Source organism: Copadichromis virginalis, linkage group LG2 (assembly GCF_057382275.1).
Source record: "Copadichromis virginalis isolate Kocher_CV1m ecotype Utaka linkage group LG2, C_Virginalis_male_GT1.1, whole genome shotgun sequence".
Classification (NCBI taxonomy): Eukaryota; Metazoa; Chordata; class Actinopteri; order Cichliformes; family Cichlidae; genus Copadichromis; species Copadichromis virginalis.
The window spans coordinates 20,237,437-20,254,870 of record NC_140619.1 but is presented as its reverse complement, the minus strand read 5'-3'; the positions used below and the strand labels follow the sequence as shown (position 1 = coordinate 20,254,870).

General features: G+C 42.6%; 2 protein-coding genes across 4 annotated transcripts in view; both read left to right on the top strand.

The window, feature by feature from the left end:
- Positions 1-14,064, top strand: part of polr1a (RNA polymerase I subunit A) — a 36,349-nt gene extending 22,285 nt beyond the window's left edge. Inside the window, exons 25-37 of one of the 2 annotated variants that reach the window (XM_085472781.1) lie at positions 234-357; positions 677-771; positions 870-1,069; positions 2,040-2,207; positions 3,039-3,174; positions 3,411-3,565; positions 3,647-3,776; positions 3,886-3,993; positions 10,126-10,386; positions 12,638-12,838; positions 13,150-13,267; positions 13,358-13,522; positions 13,747-14,064. In XM_085472781.1, coding sequence (XP_085328907.1) covers positions 234-357; positions 677-771; positions 870-1,069; positions 2,040-2,207; positions 3,039-3,174; positions 3,411-3,565; positions 3,647-3,776; positions 3,886-3,993; positions 10,126-10,386; positions 12,638-12,838; positions 13,150-13,267; positions 13,358-13,522; positions 13,747-13,847 — 1,962 coding nt within the window. In that variant the 3' untranslated portion in view covers positions 13,848-14,064. Of the gene's footprint in view, positions 1-233; positions 358-676; positions 772-869; positions 1,070-2,039; positions 2,208-3,038; positions 3,175-3,410; positions 3,566-3,646; positions 3,777-3,882; positions 3,994-10,125; positions 10,387-12,637; positions 12,839-13,149; positions 13,268-13,357; positions 13,523-13,746 lie in introns of both variants that reach the window. The other variant, XM_085472778.1, reaches the window with a different exon arrangement.
- A 961-nt stretch (positions 14,065-15,025) lies between these two features.
- The window catches only part of st3gal5 (ST3 beta-galactoside alpha-2,3-sialyltransferase 5), a 44,241-nt gene continuing 41,832 nt past the window's right edge, over positions 15,026-17,434 (top strand). Inside the window, exon 1 of one of the 2 annotated variants that reach the window (XM_085472838.1) lies at positions 15,026-15,161. Coding sequence is in view for 1 of the 2 variants with exons in the window: in XM_085472821.1 (XP_085328947.1) it covers positions 16,125-16,157 (33 nt within the window). In the remaining variant the exon portion in view is untranslated. Of the gene's footprint in view, positions 15,162-15,525; positions 16,158-17,434 lie in introns of those variants that run through there. The other variant, XM_085472821.1, reaches the window with a different exon arrangement.

Genomic DNA, 17,434 nt, shown 5'->3' with positions numbered 1-17,434 from the left:
TTCCTCACTTTCGAGGCGATAAGTTGAAGCGGCTACAAACGCGTGTGCCGGATTTTGGTGATTTAGATATAACAGGATAGTAAAATTGTCAGAGTGACAAATATACCAAGGCAGCTGGTGCTTGAATGTCTGCCGGCGAGCAACAATAAGTGACAGTGACGTGCAAAGAGCAAATGACTTCCTGTGTACAATGCCAGTTTGAATGAAGGAGACGTGTGTTTCCTTCCTGCCAGGTCATCAGGAGGTCGCAGGGCCTGGATGAGATTTTAGCACGTTTAGACCCTCAAAGTGCCACTAAGCACTTTGCTGCCATCCAGCGCTGGAAAGCAAAGAGAGAGTTAGCATGTCCACGGAGTGGTATGTAAAAATGTTTGTCTTTGCAGGGAAATTATTTCCCACATATTTGCCCGAATGATATTTTCGAGATGCACTGAGTGTAAAATCTTGGACCAGTGCTGATGGTTGACATGTCTGCCCAACTCTTTCCAATCACACAGTTTGATTGTAAAACTTTTCTTTTTGTATGAAAAAGTAAAAAATTGTCTAAATTACCACTTTGAACTGTTGTAGGTCGTAGCAGCAACTTCATCAGGAGAGTCCAGTGAATCGTTGCATGCATATTTGTGCATTGCCTCTGTAACTAATGTTTGTGTTTCCATGTTTTCATCTCTGCCAGGAGCGTTTTTGCTTTTTTCCCAGAAGAAGCTGGGAAAATTAAAACAGACTGATGAAGTAGAGGCCGACTGTGGCAGAAATCCTGCTGTGCTGCAGGTACGTTTGCTCTTCCTCAGCACATATTGTATAACGTGAACTCCCGACCTCCAATGTAGTCGAAATAAACAGCGTACTGAATTCTGTTCACTTCACAGCTTGTACAACAGTGGCACACTCTGGATGAAGCTAGCAGATCCAAATACTGCAGGAAGTCCTCCCGCTGCCCGGAGCCGTCGCTGGGCCTGTTTAGGCCTGATGTCTGCTTTGGATCAATCTCTGAAAACTTTCATGGCATCACAGAGAAATACCTGCAGAGCAGAGACACTGCGAACCAAGACAGACTGGACACACACAGGTATTCAGTGTCTGAATATTCAAATGGGGACAAATACCTATTACAGTTTTAGAGAATGCCTGTGCTTTGCTGATCAAAAGCACTTCATTTAATGATCATGAACTAGTGTGAGCACATCTAAAAGCAGAGAAACATCATAGCAAAGGAATGCAATGTTCATAGAAACCGCAAAAAACCCCAAGAGCGACATCGTAGACTCTACAGTCTTCAGTTACCATGTTAAAGTTCATGAGAGTTCAGATAGAAACATACTAAAAGGCTTGTTTGGCTCTTCTCTCTACAAAAGAACCACATCATTGGTTAGCAAAGCTGCATCTGCACAAATGCCACACATCATATCAGGACAAGCATCAGACAAAGTGTTGGAGCGGTGATCATTTCCAGTTGCAGCCACAGGACCTGGACACCTTGCAGTGATCGAGCTGACCACAAACTGTGTATACAAAGTGCTCTTAGAGGGTTAGGCTGACAGTTTGGCCAAAATAGGGTTATGCAACAGAGCAGCATTCAGAGCACAGCAGCAAATCTAAACGAGAGCAGCTGAAAAAAGATAAAGTGCTGGTAAGCGCTCAAAGTCCACATGTGAGTCTGCCTGAAATTTACAAGAGCTGTGTGTAAACAAATGCCAAATACCAGGAAAGTAAGGTTGCCAAGAGGAGTGGTCCAAATATTTCTACACAGTAATGTGAAAGCCTGATAAAACTGTTCCTGTTAAAGAGGGATGCACAGAGTCCTGGGAAAACCTGATCGAAAAGAAAGATCCCAGAAGTGCATTTCTAATTAAACGAAGGACGAGAACCACCAAATAAAGTGATGACAGCACGTGTGAATGAAAACTGAGAGCTTTCTTTGTGTAATTCGAGGCTAAATATAGACAAAGGGGTTTTTACGCTCATGTACCTAGAACAGCTGGAAACAGCTGGGACAGATGATACTTGTGCAGGCTATAACTTTCTGTTTTTGTCCTCAGCCTTCGCCAGCTGCTGCATTATAAGTGGCAGCGTTCACTGTGTGACCCAGGTGAAGCTGTGGGTCTGCTGGCAGCTCAGTCCATAGGTGAGCCCTCCACCCAGATGACTCTCAACACCTTCCACTTTGCTGGCAGAGGAGAGATGAACGTCACTTTGGGAATACCTCGGTAATGACTCGTCCTCATCGCAAATGTGGGGGCACAACAGTGTCATAGTGCCGTTAAAAGAGTCTTTGCACACTTTAATAAGCTTTTGCACTTGGTTGATTCAAAAGAAGTGTGGGCCGAAGGAAGCATGAGGTGCTGGTTGAACCAGTCGAACAACAATACGGCGGCTTGAAAAAATAGAATTACGGACAAAATTGCACACTCATTAATGAAATTGAGGAGTGGGCCAACACGTTACAGTTGTTTCCAGTTAGCTGTGTCTGTAAAGGGTTTTGTTAGGGGTGAACAGTTATCAAACACTCAGGTGAAGAAATGACACTCAGACAGTTCAGCAGGTAACGTGCACGGGTGAGAGCCCAACAAGACTCACACACCCCACACTTGTCTTGCATCTTTATTTATACACTCAGTATAGTGATGTCACATGGCAAAGCAAAGATAAAACAGGAACTTAGCTGCACGCTCTTCACTCGTGGGGAGAGAACATGCGGTTTCTGGAACTTAATCTAACAATAACAGCTTGTTTTCACAACTCATTGTGGTGTTGTGATGTGACTGTTCAGAGAGTTCATGATAGAAAGACCTTTGCATAAGCAGAAATATTAAACACTTATCAGTATATCACTCAGTTGCATTTCATGACAATAAAACTTAAAAATCCTCTAACAGGCAAACTGTATTTTTAGTTCATACTCACATTAAGGTTGGGTGGCACTACGTGTGCAGCGGGTTGCTGGCAGCATCCCTGTGTCAGAGGCTTTTGTTTTGTCTGTCAAAGCCTTCCACTATACCTTCCCTCAGTTTCTCATTTTGTGTGTGTCCTCCTCAAAGTCTGAGAGAGATCCTGATGGTGGCCAGCGCCAACATTAAAACCCCCATGATGAGCGTTCCAGTGCTCAACAACAAGAGAGCTTTGAAGAGGGTGAAAGTGCTTCGTAAGAAGTTGGCCCGGGTGTGCCTAGCTGAGGTAGGAATCACTTCTCTTGCGCGTCTGATTTGCTTACTTATTCACCTTCCCAATTTTCACTCCCTCTAATCTTTATTGCCTGGCACATGTTCCCTGATCCTGCCTGTCATTAACTGTGGCTGCATGTGAGGAATGAGCGGGAGGAACTCACTGCAGGTGTGTGTGTGTGTGTGTGTGTGTGTGTGTGTGTGTGTGTGTGTGTGTGTGTGTGTGTGTGTGTGTGTTTGTGAGAACAGGTGCTGCAGAAGGTGGGTGTGGTTGAGACGCTGCGAATTGAAAATCACCACAAGCTGCGGGTGTTCAAAATCACCTTCCATTTCCTGCCTCCAGAGCGCTACTCTGATGATAGGCTGTTGTCACCGCAGCAGATCCTCCACTACATGGAAACCAGGTGTGTGTCTGTTTCACTGTGCCATAAAGGAAGCACTGTCATTGTTCCTCACCTTCCTCACGCTTTGTTTCGTCCTTCCAGGTTCTTCCGTCTCCTCCTCGACGCCATAAAGAAGCGCTCTGCCAAGCTGGCCTCCATCGCTGTGGAGACCAGGAGGGCCACCGCCAGAGACAGGGATGATGACGGCAATGGAGCAGCTGCCTCAGGAGGGGTCTGTTTTTTAATTCAGTGTTCTTTTGAAGCATTTACAGCACATGTGGTGTTCAAACATTTTCTTTCCCACTGCAAAAACAAACCTTTGTCACGTTGTCATTCAGCAGTTAGATGATGGAGAGGAAGAGCAGGAGCGAGAGATCGTTGACGACCAGGAGAATGAAGGAGATACTGACGCTTCGGATGCGAAGAGGAAAGGCAAACAGGAAGAGGAGGTATGAAGATAAGAAATGTGGTGTGTGCTTGAAGCCCACTCTCTTTCCTGCCTGTCGCAACTGCCAGTGGGCGATCGTGGGGAGGCTGACAGATACAAAACAGGAAACCAGACACAGTGCATGAGATGTTTAAATATGAGGTGTGGGAGTCCTCCGCTGGGATGAAGTTGGAGTCGTTTTTGAACAGCTTGGTACTGATCCACTCCACGTACTCATTACTTATTATACTTATTGATCATTTTTCCCTGCGCACCAGGTATGGTGAAATTGGCTCGGTTTGTCTCCAGTACACCACAACTCATGCTAGGCCCTTCACCTGGGTCTGCGTTTTCTCCAGGATTCGGGTCAGACTGACTGCTTTTTCTTTTCAAATATTTATCGATCACTATGCTGCGTGGTCTCACAGCATGGCTATTATGTAATTATATTATGTCTTCTTCATCTTCTTCTGTTTTACTGGCAGTTGGCAGCTCTTTTAATTAGAGCAGGCAGTTGTACTGCCCTCTATTGGAAGAGAATATAATTCACGGCGATCGCTTAGAGCAGTGGTTCCCAAACTTTTTTGCTAGGCCCCCCTTTCTTTTACAAGAAAATCTTCGCGAAAATCCAGAATGTGGGATACTGTTTGTCAGGATTTGGAGAGCCCAGCGCGTGCTCCCAACGCAGGGGAAACTAATTCTGCAGATGAGACCTACCTTGTGCAAGTGAAGCCAAAGGAAAGATATGCTTCATCATATTTTCTAGTATTTGGCTTGGAAGGAAGTTGGTTTGACGATGCTTCATCTTCTGCTTTGAGTTTTTGTGGGAGCCCCGTCAAAAACCTGTCCATTATGCTAGCAGTGTCCAAGCATTTTTCTTGTTTGTTTTTTAATTCATACAGGGCCTCCCCTGCAATGGCTCTGCGCCTCCCCTAGGGGGCGCGCCCCACACTTTGGGAACTTCTGGCTTAGAGTACTAATCAGGTGGAAGTAGATCATCTTCCACGGCACAGTGGTTGGGAAACACTGCTTTAAAGACACAACACATTTTGGGGTCAGCTTGGAAGAAAGAAAGATAATTGCACTGTCACACCCAGGCCAATAGTACAAGGAAATTGGAAACTGTCCCAGATCGAAAACAACACACAACAGATGTGAAACTTAGACATGAGGTCAGAAGTCACATGGGAATCTTCATATATCAGTATCATTTCCTAAGTAATTTTCATTTATTTGACCTTGAAGAAAAAGTCAGACGTCCAAAGTAATGTGCTCTTTTGAACATGTGCTTCCCCGTGTGTATGTTGTCAGTACAAACAATAGCAGCAAGAAATATAGTTTTATGGCTGTATAACATTATTGTCACTCTAGCCTTCAGATCTGAAGGCGGGGTCAGAGGTGAAATGTCACATCAATCAATCAATCAATCTTTATTTATAAAGCACTTTTCATACAAAAAAAAAATGTAGCACAAAGTGCTTTACATAGTTAAAAGCAGCCCACCCCACCCTCCAACTCCCTCCCCACACTCTCATTAACATAAATGATGTGAATACACACATATCCCCCCCCCCCACACACATACACACACACACACGCGCACACTTAAAGAGTAAAAATTGGGCTGGGCTCGCATGAGCCAAGTGAGGAAACACTATAACAGGGAGCCGTCTGCACCGGGAGGCGGTCACAGACCGCAGCCTCCAGGCTGGGCACACAGCAGGAGGGAGGCCAAGGAGCCCCCCAGCCAGGCTGAGAGGACCCCAGAGACCCCGCAGCCACAGTCGATCACAGCCCCGGTGCAGAGAGCGCCCTCTGAGGAAACACTGGAGATATGACACAATAGGATATATACAGGGTAAAATGATAAAATAAATAAGAAACAGGATACAATATAAATATAAATAGAGTAAGAAGATTAAAAAATGAATAAGAATAAAATCAATAAATATTAGGTAAAGCCTAAATTAATAATAGAATAACAGGATAGAATAAATAAGCATAAAATAAATAAACGCTAAGTAAAAGCTAAATTAAAAAGGTGGGTCTTGAGCCTGTTCTTAAAAACATGTACGTTCTCTGCGGCCCTGAGCTCCTCCGGCAGGCTGTTCCACAGATGAGGACCATACCACTGAAAAACTGCCTCTCCGTGAGTATGTGTCCTGACTTTAGGGACAATTAAAAGGCCAGCACCACAGGACCTCAGGGTCCGCGAGGGTTCATATGGTAAAAGCAGATCTGAGAGATAAGAAGGCCCAAGACCATTAAGACATTTAAAAACCAATAAAAGAACTTTAAAATCGATCCTGAAACACACGGGGAGCCAGTGCAGCGATTCTAAAACCGGTGTAATGTGGGCCCGCCCTCTGGTCTTCGTCAGCACACGAGCTGCCGAGTTTTGCAAAAGTTGTAAAGTTGAAATATTCTTCTTAGGAAGACCAGAGAGCAGGGCATTACAGTAATCAATGCGACTGGTAATAAAAGCATGCATCAGCATCTCTGTGTTGGCCCGAGAGAGAATAGGGCGGACTCTGGCTATATTTTTTAGATGATAAAATCCAATTTTGGTTACATGTTTATAGGGCTGCTCAATTAATCGAATTTTAATCACGATTACGATCTGGGCTTTCAACGATCATTAAAAATGACTGAGCCGATTATTAGCCCCTCCCTCATTTATCCGCGACACCTTAAAGGCCGTCTGTGAAAATATTGTCGGGCATAAACCGGTCCGTGGCGCAAAAAAGGGTGGAGACCGCTGATTAAGAGGACCCGAGGGAAGCTCGGAAAGCTAAGCAGAAGTTATTTGGAGAGTGACTGCCGTTGGTTGAAAAGAGAGTTTAAAAAAAAAAAAAAACTTCAGTGGTGTTGCACACTATTTTATATTATTTTTTTAAAGTCATTGTTAACCCTTTAAAGCCGGTCAGAGCAGCACGCTCCGTTTTGCGTAACTATTTTTAAATCCCTGTAGAACCTGAACCGTGTAAGCTAGCGCAATAATTTGTTTTGCATATGAAACCGGAGGAGTTGTACTTACATCTGATGCCATCAGCTTGTCCTCGGTCACGGTTTCGTTCCACATATAGCTTTGCAAAAATTGCATAAAAAGCGCTTGCAGGAACAAAAACATAATATTCCGGAAACACGCTTTGCCGTTCCTATCAGCTGTTCGTAACACTTCCCACAGTAAAATGATGCACATGCTGTTTTCTTTGCAAATTTGCATCATAGGATTGTTTTTTGTTTTTCCTGCAGTATATAAAAATTGCTGTATCTCCAAAATAAAACTATGAAGACACTCAAAATAAATTTCCTGTTGTTGTAAACTATTTTTTTGCAACTTTATTGTATTTAAAGTTTTGAGGGATAAACCTCTTAAATTTCTCCAAGTAGAAATATATGTAAACAAAACAAAAGCGATTTTCAATTTTTTTTGTAGTTTATTGCACTTTTTTGCAATTTATGTAATTACTATGGACTTAATGCATACATATTATTAAAATATGGGCTATAACAGTTGTATTGATGTATAGCAACTTGAAATGCTCCCACAAATGGCACTACAACATGTAAAAAAAAAAATAATATAAGCTCTGGTGGACTTGGTTCTATGGTAGGTCTTAAAGGGTTAAATAAATATCGTCAAATAATCGTGATCTCAATTTCAGTGAAAATAATCGTGATTATCATTTTTGCCATAATCGAGCAGCCCTACATGTTTAACATGTGGGATAAAACCAAGCTCAGAGTGAAAAATAACACCCAGGTTTTTCACTTGTAGCGAAGGACATAGTGAAAATGCCTGTAATTTAGACAAGAGTTTCTCTCTCTGAGCCTCAGGACCGACGATTAAAACTTCAGTTTTGTCCTGGTTAAGCTGTAAAAAGTTTTCTGCCATCCAAGATCGTATATCTAAGATACAGTTAAAAAGGGCATCCATTGGTCTGGTGTCATCAGGAGACACGGAGATGTACAGCTGCGTGTCATCAGCGTAACTGTAAAAGTTCACTCCATGCCTCCTGATGACACTGCCGAGAGGGAGCATATACAAATTAAAAAGTACAGGGCCTAGAACCGACCCTTGAGGCACACCACATGTCATTCTATGGATCTTAGAGGAGCATGTATCCATACTCACCATAAAAGTTCTGTCAGAGAGATAGGAAGTGAACCAGTTATGTACAGCACCAGAGAGGCCCACCATGTGTTTCAGTCTGTTTAAAAGAATAGCGTGGTCTACTGTATCAAAGGCTGCGCTTAGATCCAGTAGCACCAGGACTGAGAGCTTTTGGGAGTCCCAGTTACATCTAAGATCATTTAAAACCTTTAGGAGAGCCGTCTCTGTGCTGTGGTTCACCCTAAATCCAGACTGGAATATCTCCAGGATCTGTCTATCATTGAGAAAATCAGTAATCTGAGTAAAAACAAGTTTTTCTAAGATTTTACTTAAAAATGGTAAGTTGGATACAGGTCTGTAGTTATTAAAATCATTACAATCCAAATTGCTCTTCTTCAGAAGGGGCCTCACCACCGCCGTTTTAAAGGCAGCAGGGAAGACACCCAACTGAAGAGAGCAATTCATCATGTATAAAAGCTCAGCCTCAAAAAATCCATAAAGTGTTTTAAAGAGTGAAGAAGGGATTGGATCTAAAAGACATGTGGTGGGTCTCACTGTGGAGAAAACCTTCTGAAAGTTCTCAGCATTAACCAGGACAAAGCTGTCCAGTGTCTCCTCAGGTACAATCGAGCCCTCAGATGTGTTTACAAACATATCGCGATTAGATAAAATATCAGATCTGATGGCGCTGATTTTTCCCCTGAAGTGGTCTGCAAACTGCTCACAGAGTGAGTCTGTGGGGTTTCTTTGGGAGCTGTTAAAATCAGGGTTAAATAAATGATCTATGGTGGAAAAGAGGACCTTGGGATTATTTTTGTTATTACTGATTATTTTGGTGAAGTATGAATTTCTTGAATTCCTTAATGTATTACGGTATTGTACATTTTAAGTTGCTCGCAAAATATTTGATGGTTGATAGTATTTTTATTTTTCCTCCATCTCCTTTCTGCTGCCCTGCAATTTCTTTTGAGTTTTTTGACTTCTTCGTTTCTCCAGGGTGATACATGTTTTACGTTAATCTTTTTGGTGGTGAGTGGAGCAACAGAGTCAAGGCTTTTCTTCAGTTTGCTGTTGAAATGATTAAAAATCAGATCGCAGGGTGCAGGTAAAATCACAGGGGGGCATTCGTCTAAAACCCTGGTAAAATTTGCAGCCACTTCAGAGGTTAGATAGCGCCTCCTCACAGTTCGCACCGAGGTCTCCCGCTGAATAAAACCGGTGATGTTAAAAAACACACAGTAGTGGTCAGAGACAGCCAAGTCAACAACAGAGGACACACTGGTGGACAGCCCATGGGTGATGACCAGGTCCAGAGTGTGTCCTCTGTTGTGAGTCGGCTGCGTGACGTGCTGGGTAAAATCCAAACAGTGAAGAATGTTTAAGAATTCTTTTGCTGCAGGGTCAGAAGGATTATCTATGTGCAGGTTAAAATCACCGGTTAAAATTATCATATTATAGTTTGAATGTATGTTTGTTAAAAATTCTGAGAATTCCTTGATAAAAGCAGCGCTGTCTGTCACATGCCATTTTTAATCTTCACTCAGTACTTTTTATGTTTTATATGTTTATAATATGCGCCACACTTGTAAGACTCATACACTCTTACAAAGGATGTGTTTAAAGAATGACACACAAAATGTGTTGGACACATTGAACGTGAATTTGGACACAGCGTGGGTTTTGTTTTAAAACAGCGTGTCAAAATTCACACAATGTGTTGTATCTGAGCCAATGCAGCACATGTGTTAAACACATTTTTAACATATGTGCTTTAACACAACGAACCCTCAGTGTCAGGTTCCTCTGGTTTGTCAGATGATCAACATCATATGCAAAGGCAAAGGAGTGCAGACAGTGAAGTACGGTGGAAAGTTTCTGTCTGTGAGGGCGTGCACCTTGAGGTTTCTGTGGTCCGTGATTAACTTTCATTCTCAGATATGTTCCTTTGTTTGATGTTTGATATCAGTTTATTTCACAAAGAAACGTGCTTCCTGTTACCAAAAGGCCAGAAAGATTAGCAGGCTCATTTTTTTGCAGGTGGACTATGAAAGCGAGGAGGAAGACAATGGCGATGACCCAGAGGATAAAGAGGACCAGGGCGTGGAAGAGGCGGAGGAGGAGACAAACGCTGTGGAGGAGCCTCAGGCTAACGGGAGGAGAACAGAGAAGAGGAAGAAGGGAGAAAAACGAGTGGAAGGAGCAGAGTCGCAGAGTGAGATGAGAGTGAACTCTGTGCTGGAGTCAAACGCAGCCATAGAGAGATACAGCTATGACCACAAGCATGAACTCTGGTGTGAGGTGAGTGTGTGCATGTCAGAGTAGTAGATTCTGAAAAATGAACACTGACTTTCTCTTAGAGATGGCTCTCACTTTGTTGCTTCCACACCCACACACACACACACACACACACACACACACACACACACACACACACACACACACACACACACACACACACACACACACACACACACACACACACACACACACACACACACAGGCAAAGATGTTTGGCCCTCAGGAGCAACTGTTTCCTCTACTTCTGGTCATGCTAGTTTCACTCAGTCTGCGTAGAAGAGCAGGAAGGAAATCATAAATTGTACATTTAAGCACATTTCTCACCAAGTTTCCTTCCTAAGTGTAATTACTGTAAGATAACACGTCATTAGCATTCATTATCAGGTGCCATCTTTGAAAAGAGGAAGGCTACAAAGGCTCTTACTGTGGCTGCTGTGAATGCATGAACTGGTAGATTTGTGGGTTGCAGCGTTCATGTCTAAACTGCAGGAGTAACTGATGAGTTTTGCCACAATAAAAACTAAAAACATGTGGACATGTGCAGAGGAGGACAGTGAATGTACTGGATAAAGGACGTTGAAGACCACAGTGAAGAGTGGTGGATGGTAGTCCAGAGGGTTGGTGTGAAACAATGTTCCCTCTAATATTGCATGTGTCTGAGCAAACACACAAACTCCCTGAGCGACCCACTGTGGACCACTGTGAGCAACAGCAGACATGAGCACTGTGGTCACGCCAGCATCGAATCCATCCAAGTTACATGGTTTATTAAAATAATCAAATTACAGCGTTTACATTTATGTTAGACTACTTCTAATTAACTGCTTTAGCCCACTTACAATGACAATTTAAAAAATCTTGTTCATGACCTGTGTAGTATGTTAACACTTGGAAGTAAAAATAACTTGAACTCCAATTTTGAAAACTCAACTTTCTTCTTTTTTTAAAAAATAAAGTTCTGACTTGTATTATGAGTCTGTGGTCTGGGAGAGAGTCTGTAACTCTGTCTGCAAAATACAGTAAATAATGACCAATGCTGGGCAATTAATTATATAGTTACTTCTTCAAAAAAGTAACTGAGTTTTGCAAACAAAGTTTTTTGCAGCTGTTTCCCTAAAAATGCAGCGAAGGCGTTTTTTTTAAATAAACATTTCAAACTATTTACAGAACAATCAGCTGTTCTGCATCAAATCTGATGCCACACAAATTATTTCTGCCACTCCAAAAAATAATTTGTGTCCACTATGAGATAAAGGAGAACAACAGCCTGATACCTGATTACAGCAGCAGATGTATCACTGCTGTAACACCTGTAACATTCAGCAGTCGCCTCATTGTTCTGACACACACAACAAAACTGTTTTGAAGGAAGGAAGGTTCAGGGCTGAAGCAATCAGCATCATGGGCTCATCCGGTTAGAATAAGAAAAAGCAGCCATCTAATTCAGAATTATTCTCAGGGTTCTCCTTTTATTCTCAAATAATTTAGGCAAAGAAGGAAGGAAACAAAGACACACATGGACTGCCACAGCTGAAAGAAAACAGGAAAACAGATTTACTCATTCCCTTAAACAATACATAAAAATAAAACCCAAATAGAACCTCACCTCAGCTGCCGCCCCGTGTGGAAGTGAAGAAAGAGTGAGCCAAAAGTGAATGCCTTACTCTGGTTTTACGTGGCCGGTCAACACAATTTAGAAACTGGTATGAAGTCCACACTTTTCCCGTCAATTGTTCTGTCTGTCCTGCTCACATCTCCAACCGTTGTCCACGTTGTCATTAACGTGGCTTCACTCCACATCAGCCACGCCACTTTGCCAGCTAAAACACCGGTGTCGGCCCATAAGGACGCTGTCATAGCCTGTCAACGACGTTGATTAGCTGCGTATATACGAATGTGAATCGCATCATTGGCTGGACTATGGGATAAGGTGGCATCGTTCAGTCACTCACTGACTAACACTGCAAAACAGAATTGTTAACGTATTTATTTTAATTTCAATTCAGGTTAGGTTTTTTTTGTGCGCAACACAGATTTTCTGTGCCAGCAGTGTGCAATTGCGCAATTGGTGTGAAAGACGATCTCCCTCCAGAAGACAACCTGTGCATCGATCCTTGTGGGGTTTTTAGCCTGGGTTTTGTATAATTGAGGACTTTTGGAAATTACGACGTATTGCGATTGCACTGACACGCATGACGCTAAGGTATGCAGCTACAGGAAGTAGATTAACTCTCATCTGTCTCCTTTATAGGTTGACCTGGCATTACCTGTGAGCAAGGTGCACTTTGATCTGACCTCGGTGCTGACATCGCTGGCCCAGAATGCCGTCATCATGGAGACCAAGGGCCTGACGCGCTGCCTGCTCAGCGAAACGACAACAAAGACCGGAGAAAAGGAAACCGTTCTGAACACTGAGGGAATCAACATGCATGAAATCTTCAAGTACAGTGATGTAGGTGGTGAAATTGAAACAATGCCGTGCTTATAAGGGTGGCTTTTTGTTTTTTTGCACATCTGCAAGCCTTTCTAAATTAAGTGAAGGTAAACAGCTGGTCAGAGTTACAAGTTGCTGGGTTACAGATAAGATTCCTCCAGCTACATTTTGATTGGTCCGATCAGAAATACAGAGAGTAACTGTGGCGATATCGCCTCTGTAGTTTGGAAAGGCTTCTGCAGTTTCTTATTGTATTTGTGTTGCTCTGTCTTACCAGACTGCATGTTTTCAGTTGTCCCAACACTGCAGCTCTATTTATTTTCCTCCAGATCTTGGACATCAACAGACTGTACTCCAATGAGGTGCACGCCATGGCGAAGACATATGGAATTGAGGTGGCTCTGAAGGTCATAGAGAAAGAGATCAAAAATGTCTTTGCTGTCTATGGTAAACATGCTCTTATTTAGACTCGTACTCAAAAAACCCCAAACCAGGAAAGCTCTCAGAATCACTCAGATTTCCTCCGTCTCTCTCCAGGTATTGAAGTTGACCCCAGACATCTATCACTGGTAGCAGACTACATGTGCTATGAAGGTGTATATAAGCCACTGAACCGACACGCAATCCGGTCCAACTCCTCTCCTCTGCAGCAGATGACCTTCGAGACCAGCTACAAATTCCTCAAGCAGGCCACCATGCTAGGTAAGGATGACAACATTGATAAAGCATAGAAAGCTGAAGAGAAATCACAGTTTACGAGGGTCGCTACTGGTCTACCAGCGTTAGGCTCTTTGTTTTTTCTATGTACTAAATCGGATTTGATCATTAGTCAGAAGTAAATGTATAGAAATACATTTTCAGCATTGTTGTTAAGTAAAGTATTCTTCTTCTTCCTCTCCCCCCCCCCCCCCCCCCCCCCTCTTCAGGATCACATGATCAGCTAGTGTCACCCTCAGCCTGCCTGGTGGTGGGGAAAGTAGTCAGAGGTGGAACAGGACTCTTTGAACTGAAGCAGCCTCTGCAGTAGAGACAGAGATGCTGACAGTGGTTAGATATGATGTGATAAGATCACAGCTGATCCGGTCTGCAGGCTCCTTACATCCTCTACAGAATGCATCAGTAAATATATTTATTTCCTTTTAGCAAAAGCCTTCCAGGCTGCAACGTTTCATTAAAAGAACATAAAAACTGATGGAATAAGTCACTTTGTTTTCATTTCTTAATAAAAGGAATATTGAATTTTGTATTTTTGTTATGTATGTATTTTGTGACAGTATTGGGACTGTTTGAATTGTAAACAACATCAATTTATGTTTTTGGGAACACAACAATAGTCATTCAGCATTATAGACAGGCCTTGAGCAGGTCCAGAGTGTCTTTATTAAGTTCGTTTGGTAAAGGAAAAAAAGATGAATCGGATTACTTACTCTAGCTCAAGCTCAAGACTCTGAACAGAGGTCAGTCTTTTCAGTGAATTGAGGTCATGAGGTCTAGATTTACAAACATATGTGTGTCATTCTAAAGCTCTCACTGTGTTCAAGGGCCGTACTCTATCAGGATGCTACTGTCAGTCTGTAAAATATCTGTTACTGCAGAGATAATGATTAAGAAGTGCAACAGGTCATCCAAGATGACTAAAGTTGGCATAATCACCAAGTGCTGAGGCACACAGTGAGCAAAAACCGCCGTCACTGCTGACTCCAAACTTTCTAGAGCGTCATGATATGGGTGTCCATGAGTAAGCAGCTCCTGCATGTGTAATGTGTAGGTGGCTGAGTAATTAGTGTGTACTTTAAAGCATAAGCTCACCCAGAAAAACTATAGTTAGTGTGTTGAAAATATTCCGAGGTCACAGTCCACCAGTCCAGTGTGACTTGGGTGCATTGATCCAGTCCTGCACCCAGACAAAATGTATCTACTGTTTCTCTCCTGATTTATTTACACTTTTACATCTCTGGCTTATTTATCCTAAACCTTATTGTGTAACCTGTAAAGTTGGTTCTGTGTATTTATCTCGATTTATAAATCTGCATTACTACTGTTCTAAGAGTAAATCTAACGGATTTTACTGTGCATTTCAGTTTACAACATGTTTTGTGGACAAATTTTGCAAACAGCTACCGTTGCTTGTAGCGCTAACGGGACACTGAAATGTTGGGAGGCTTTTATTACGAAAGAACGGAAATGATGGGAACTTTTACGCAATTTGATTGGTTGGTTGGTCTCCTGCGGTAGGACTGACCAGTGAAGGTGGTGTGATAAAGCTGCAGAATCTCGAGATGTGATAATGTACCCTCGTGCGAAGGATGCGCCGTGACCGCTCGTGGATATCTATGGAAGGGTGAGTCATAACGCCCCCCAAGCTAGGGCCGTGGCAGCGAGATCGTGGGGGTTCGAACTGGCGGCGATCTGTACCAGAGTGCTCTGCCACACATCATACGCCAAACGGCCGGCCGAGAGAAAGCTAAAAAAAAAAGGTCATAACGAAATGAGGCGAAACAGTAGAAGCTGGTTTGAAAGGCGTCAGCAGTTGGGGGTAAAATACAGTTTGGTTCGATATGGACACAATGGTCAGCCTGTAAGCTGACTTGAGCCTTCGTTGCTGGTCAGTGTTTTGCTACATTTTGAAGCTGCCGATATTAACAGTCGGCCGCTGATGCTGTATCTTTCTTTTTTTTGTCCTATTACAAAAGCTTCGCTGTATTAAAAATATTTGCGTTACTTGTAAATAAGCAGTTGATTATCCATGTGATATTTTCACGCAGTTTAGCGGAATTTAATTATACAGCGTTTGTAAAAACGTTATGGCGCATTTATCCACAATCCTCGGCTCTGCGCAGGACGTTAGCAAAGAAGGAGAAAGCCGAAGCTACGAAAAGCAAAAATGTTTAGCTTTGTTTTATTTTTACTTTTTCAAGGGCTGGTAGGCCGGTTGTTAAGAGACTCGGAGCAATAAAATCATTTACCTTCACAGGCCACATTTACTGTGTCAGACACCCGCCGCCCCGGCCTTTTCTCCGAGCATTTATAAAAGGCTTCTTAATCTGTCCCTGGAGTTCTTACCACTTAACGGCAGCAGGGATGCAGTAAACACTCATACTGATTTAATACGAGGGAGCAATGGGACCGCATTAAGAAAAAAATATTACGAATAATTTTGAGAATAAAGTCGAAATTTCGATGTTAGAGTCTAAATAGTATTTTGAGGGGGGGAAAAGTTAGCTTCTGGCACATAAGCACGAAGTGATAAGTATAAGAGAGCTGCGCCTATCAGAAGACAACCGCAGGTTACACCCTTGTGTAAATGAAGAGGATGTATCTTGTATCACAAGACTTGGTAAGAGAGTTGATCATGTGCCACTCAGTTTACGAGGGTCAACAAAACACAAAGCGTTTTGTAGATGTTTGGCAGGAAAAGACAACTGTGATCTGCACATTTGTATTTTTGTTTCTCAGCATAGTATTCCGAGTTTGATGTCCACTTTTCTGGACATTTCGTGCAGTCAGAGATAGATGCACAAAAGAAAAAAGTAGGCTGAGGTTTGGGTGGAATACATTTTCATTCAGGAAGTTGTTGAATAATAATTCAGGGACAGCGATGGGTCTGTGTGATGTGTTGTATTAGACTATACAGGGAGTGCAGAATTATTAGGCAAGTTGTATTTTTGAGGAATAATTTTATTATTGAACAACAACCATGTTCTCAATGAACCCAAAAAACTCATTAATATCAAAGCTGAATGTTTTTGGAAGTAGTTTTTAGTTTTAGCTATTTTAAGGGGATATCTGTGTGTGCAGGTGACTATTACTGTGCATAATTATTAGGCAACTTAACAAAAAACAAATATATACCCATTTCAATTATTTATTTTTACCAGTGAAACCAATATAACATCTCCACATTCACAAATATACATTTCTGACATTCAAAAACAAAACAAAAACAAATCTGTGACCAATATAGCCACCTTTCTTTGCAAGGACACTCAAAAGCCTGCCATCCATGGATTCTGTCAGTGTTTTGATCTGTTCACCATCAACATTGCGTGCAGCAGCAACCACAGCCTCCCAGACACTGTTCAGAGAGGTGTACTGTTTTCCCTCCTTGTAAATCTCACATTTGATGATGGACCACAGGTTCTCAATGGGGTTCAGATCAGGTGAACAAGGAGGCCATGTCATTAGTTTTTCTTCTTTTATACCCTTTCTTGCCAGCCACGCTGTGGAGTACTTGGACGCGTGTGATGGAGCATTGTCCTGCATGAAAATCATGTTTTTCTTGAAGGATGCAGACTTCTTCCTGTACCACTGCTTGAAGAAGGTGTCTTCCAGAAACTGGCAGTAGGACTGGGAGTTGAGCTTGACTCCATCCTCAACCCGAAAAGGCCCCACAAGCTCATCTTTGATGATACCAGCCCAAACCAGTACTCCACCTCCACCTTGCTGGCGTCTGAGTCGGACTGGAGCTCTCTGCCCTTTACCAATCCAGCCACGGGCCCATCCATCTGGCCCATCAAGACTCACTCTCATTTCATCGGTCCATAAAACCTTAGAAAAACCAGTCTTGAGATATTTCTTGGCCCAGTCTTGACGTTTCAGCTTGTGTGTCTTGTT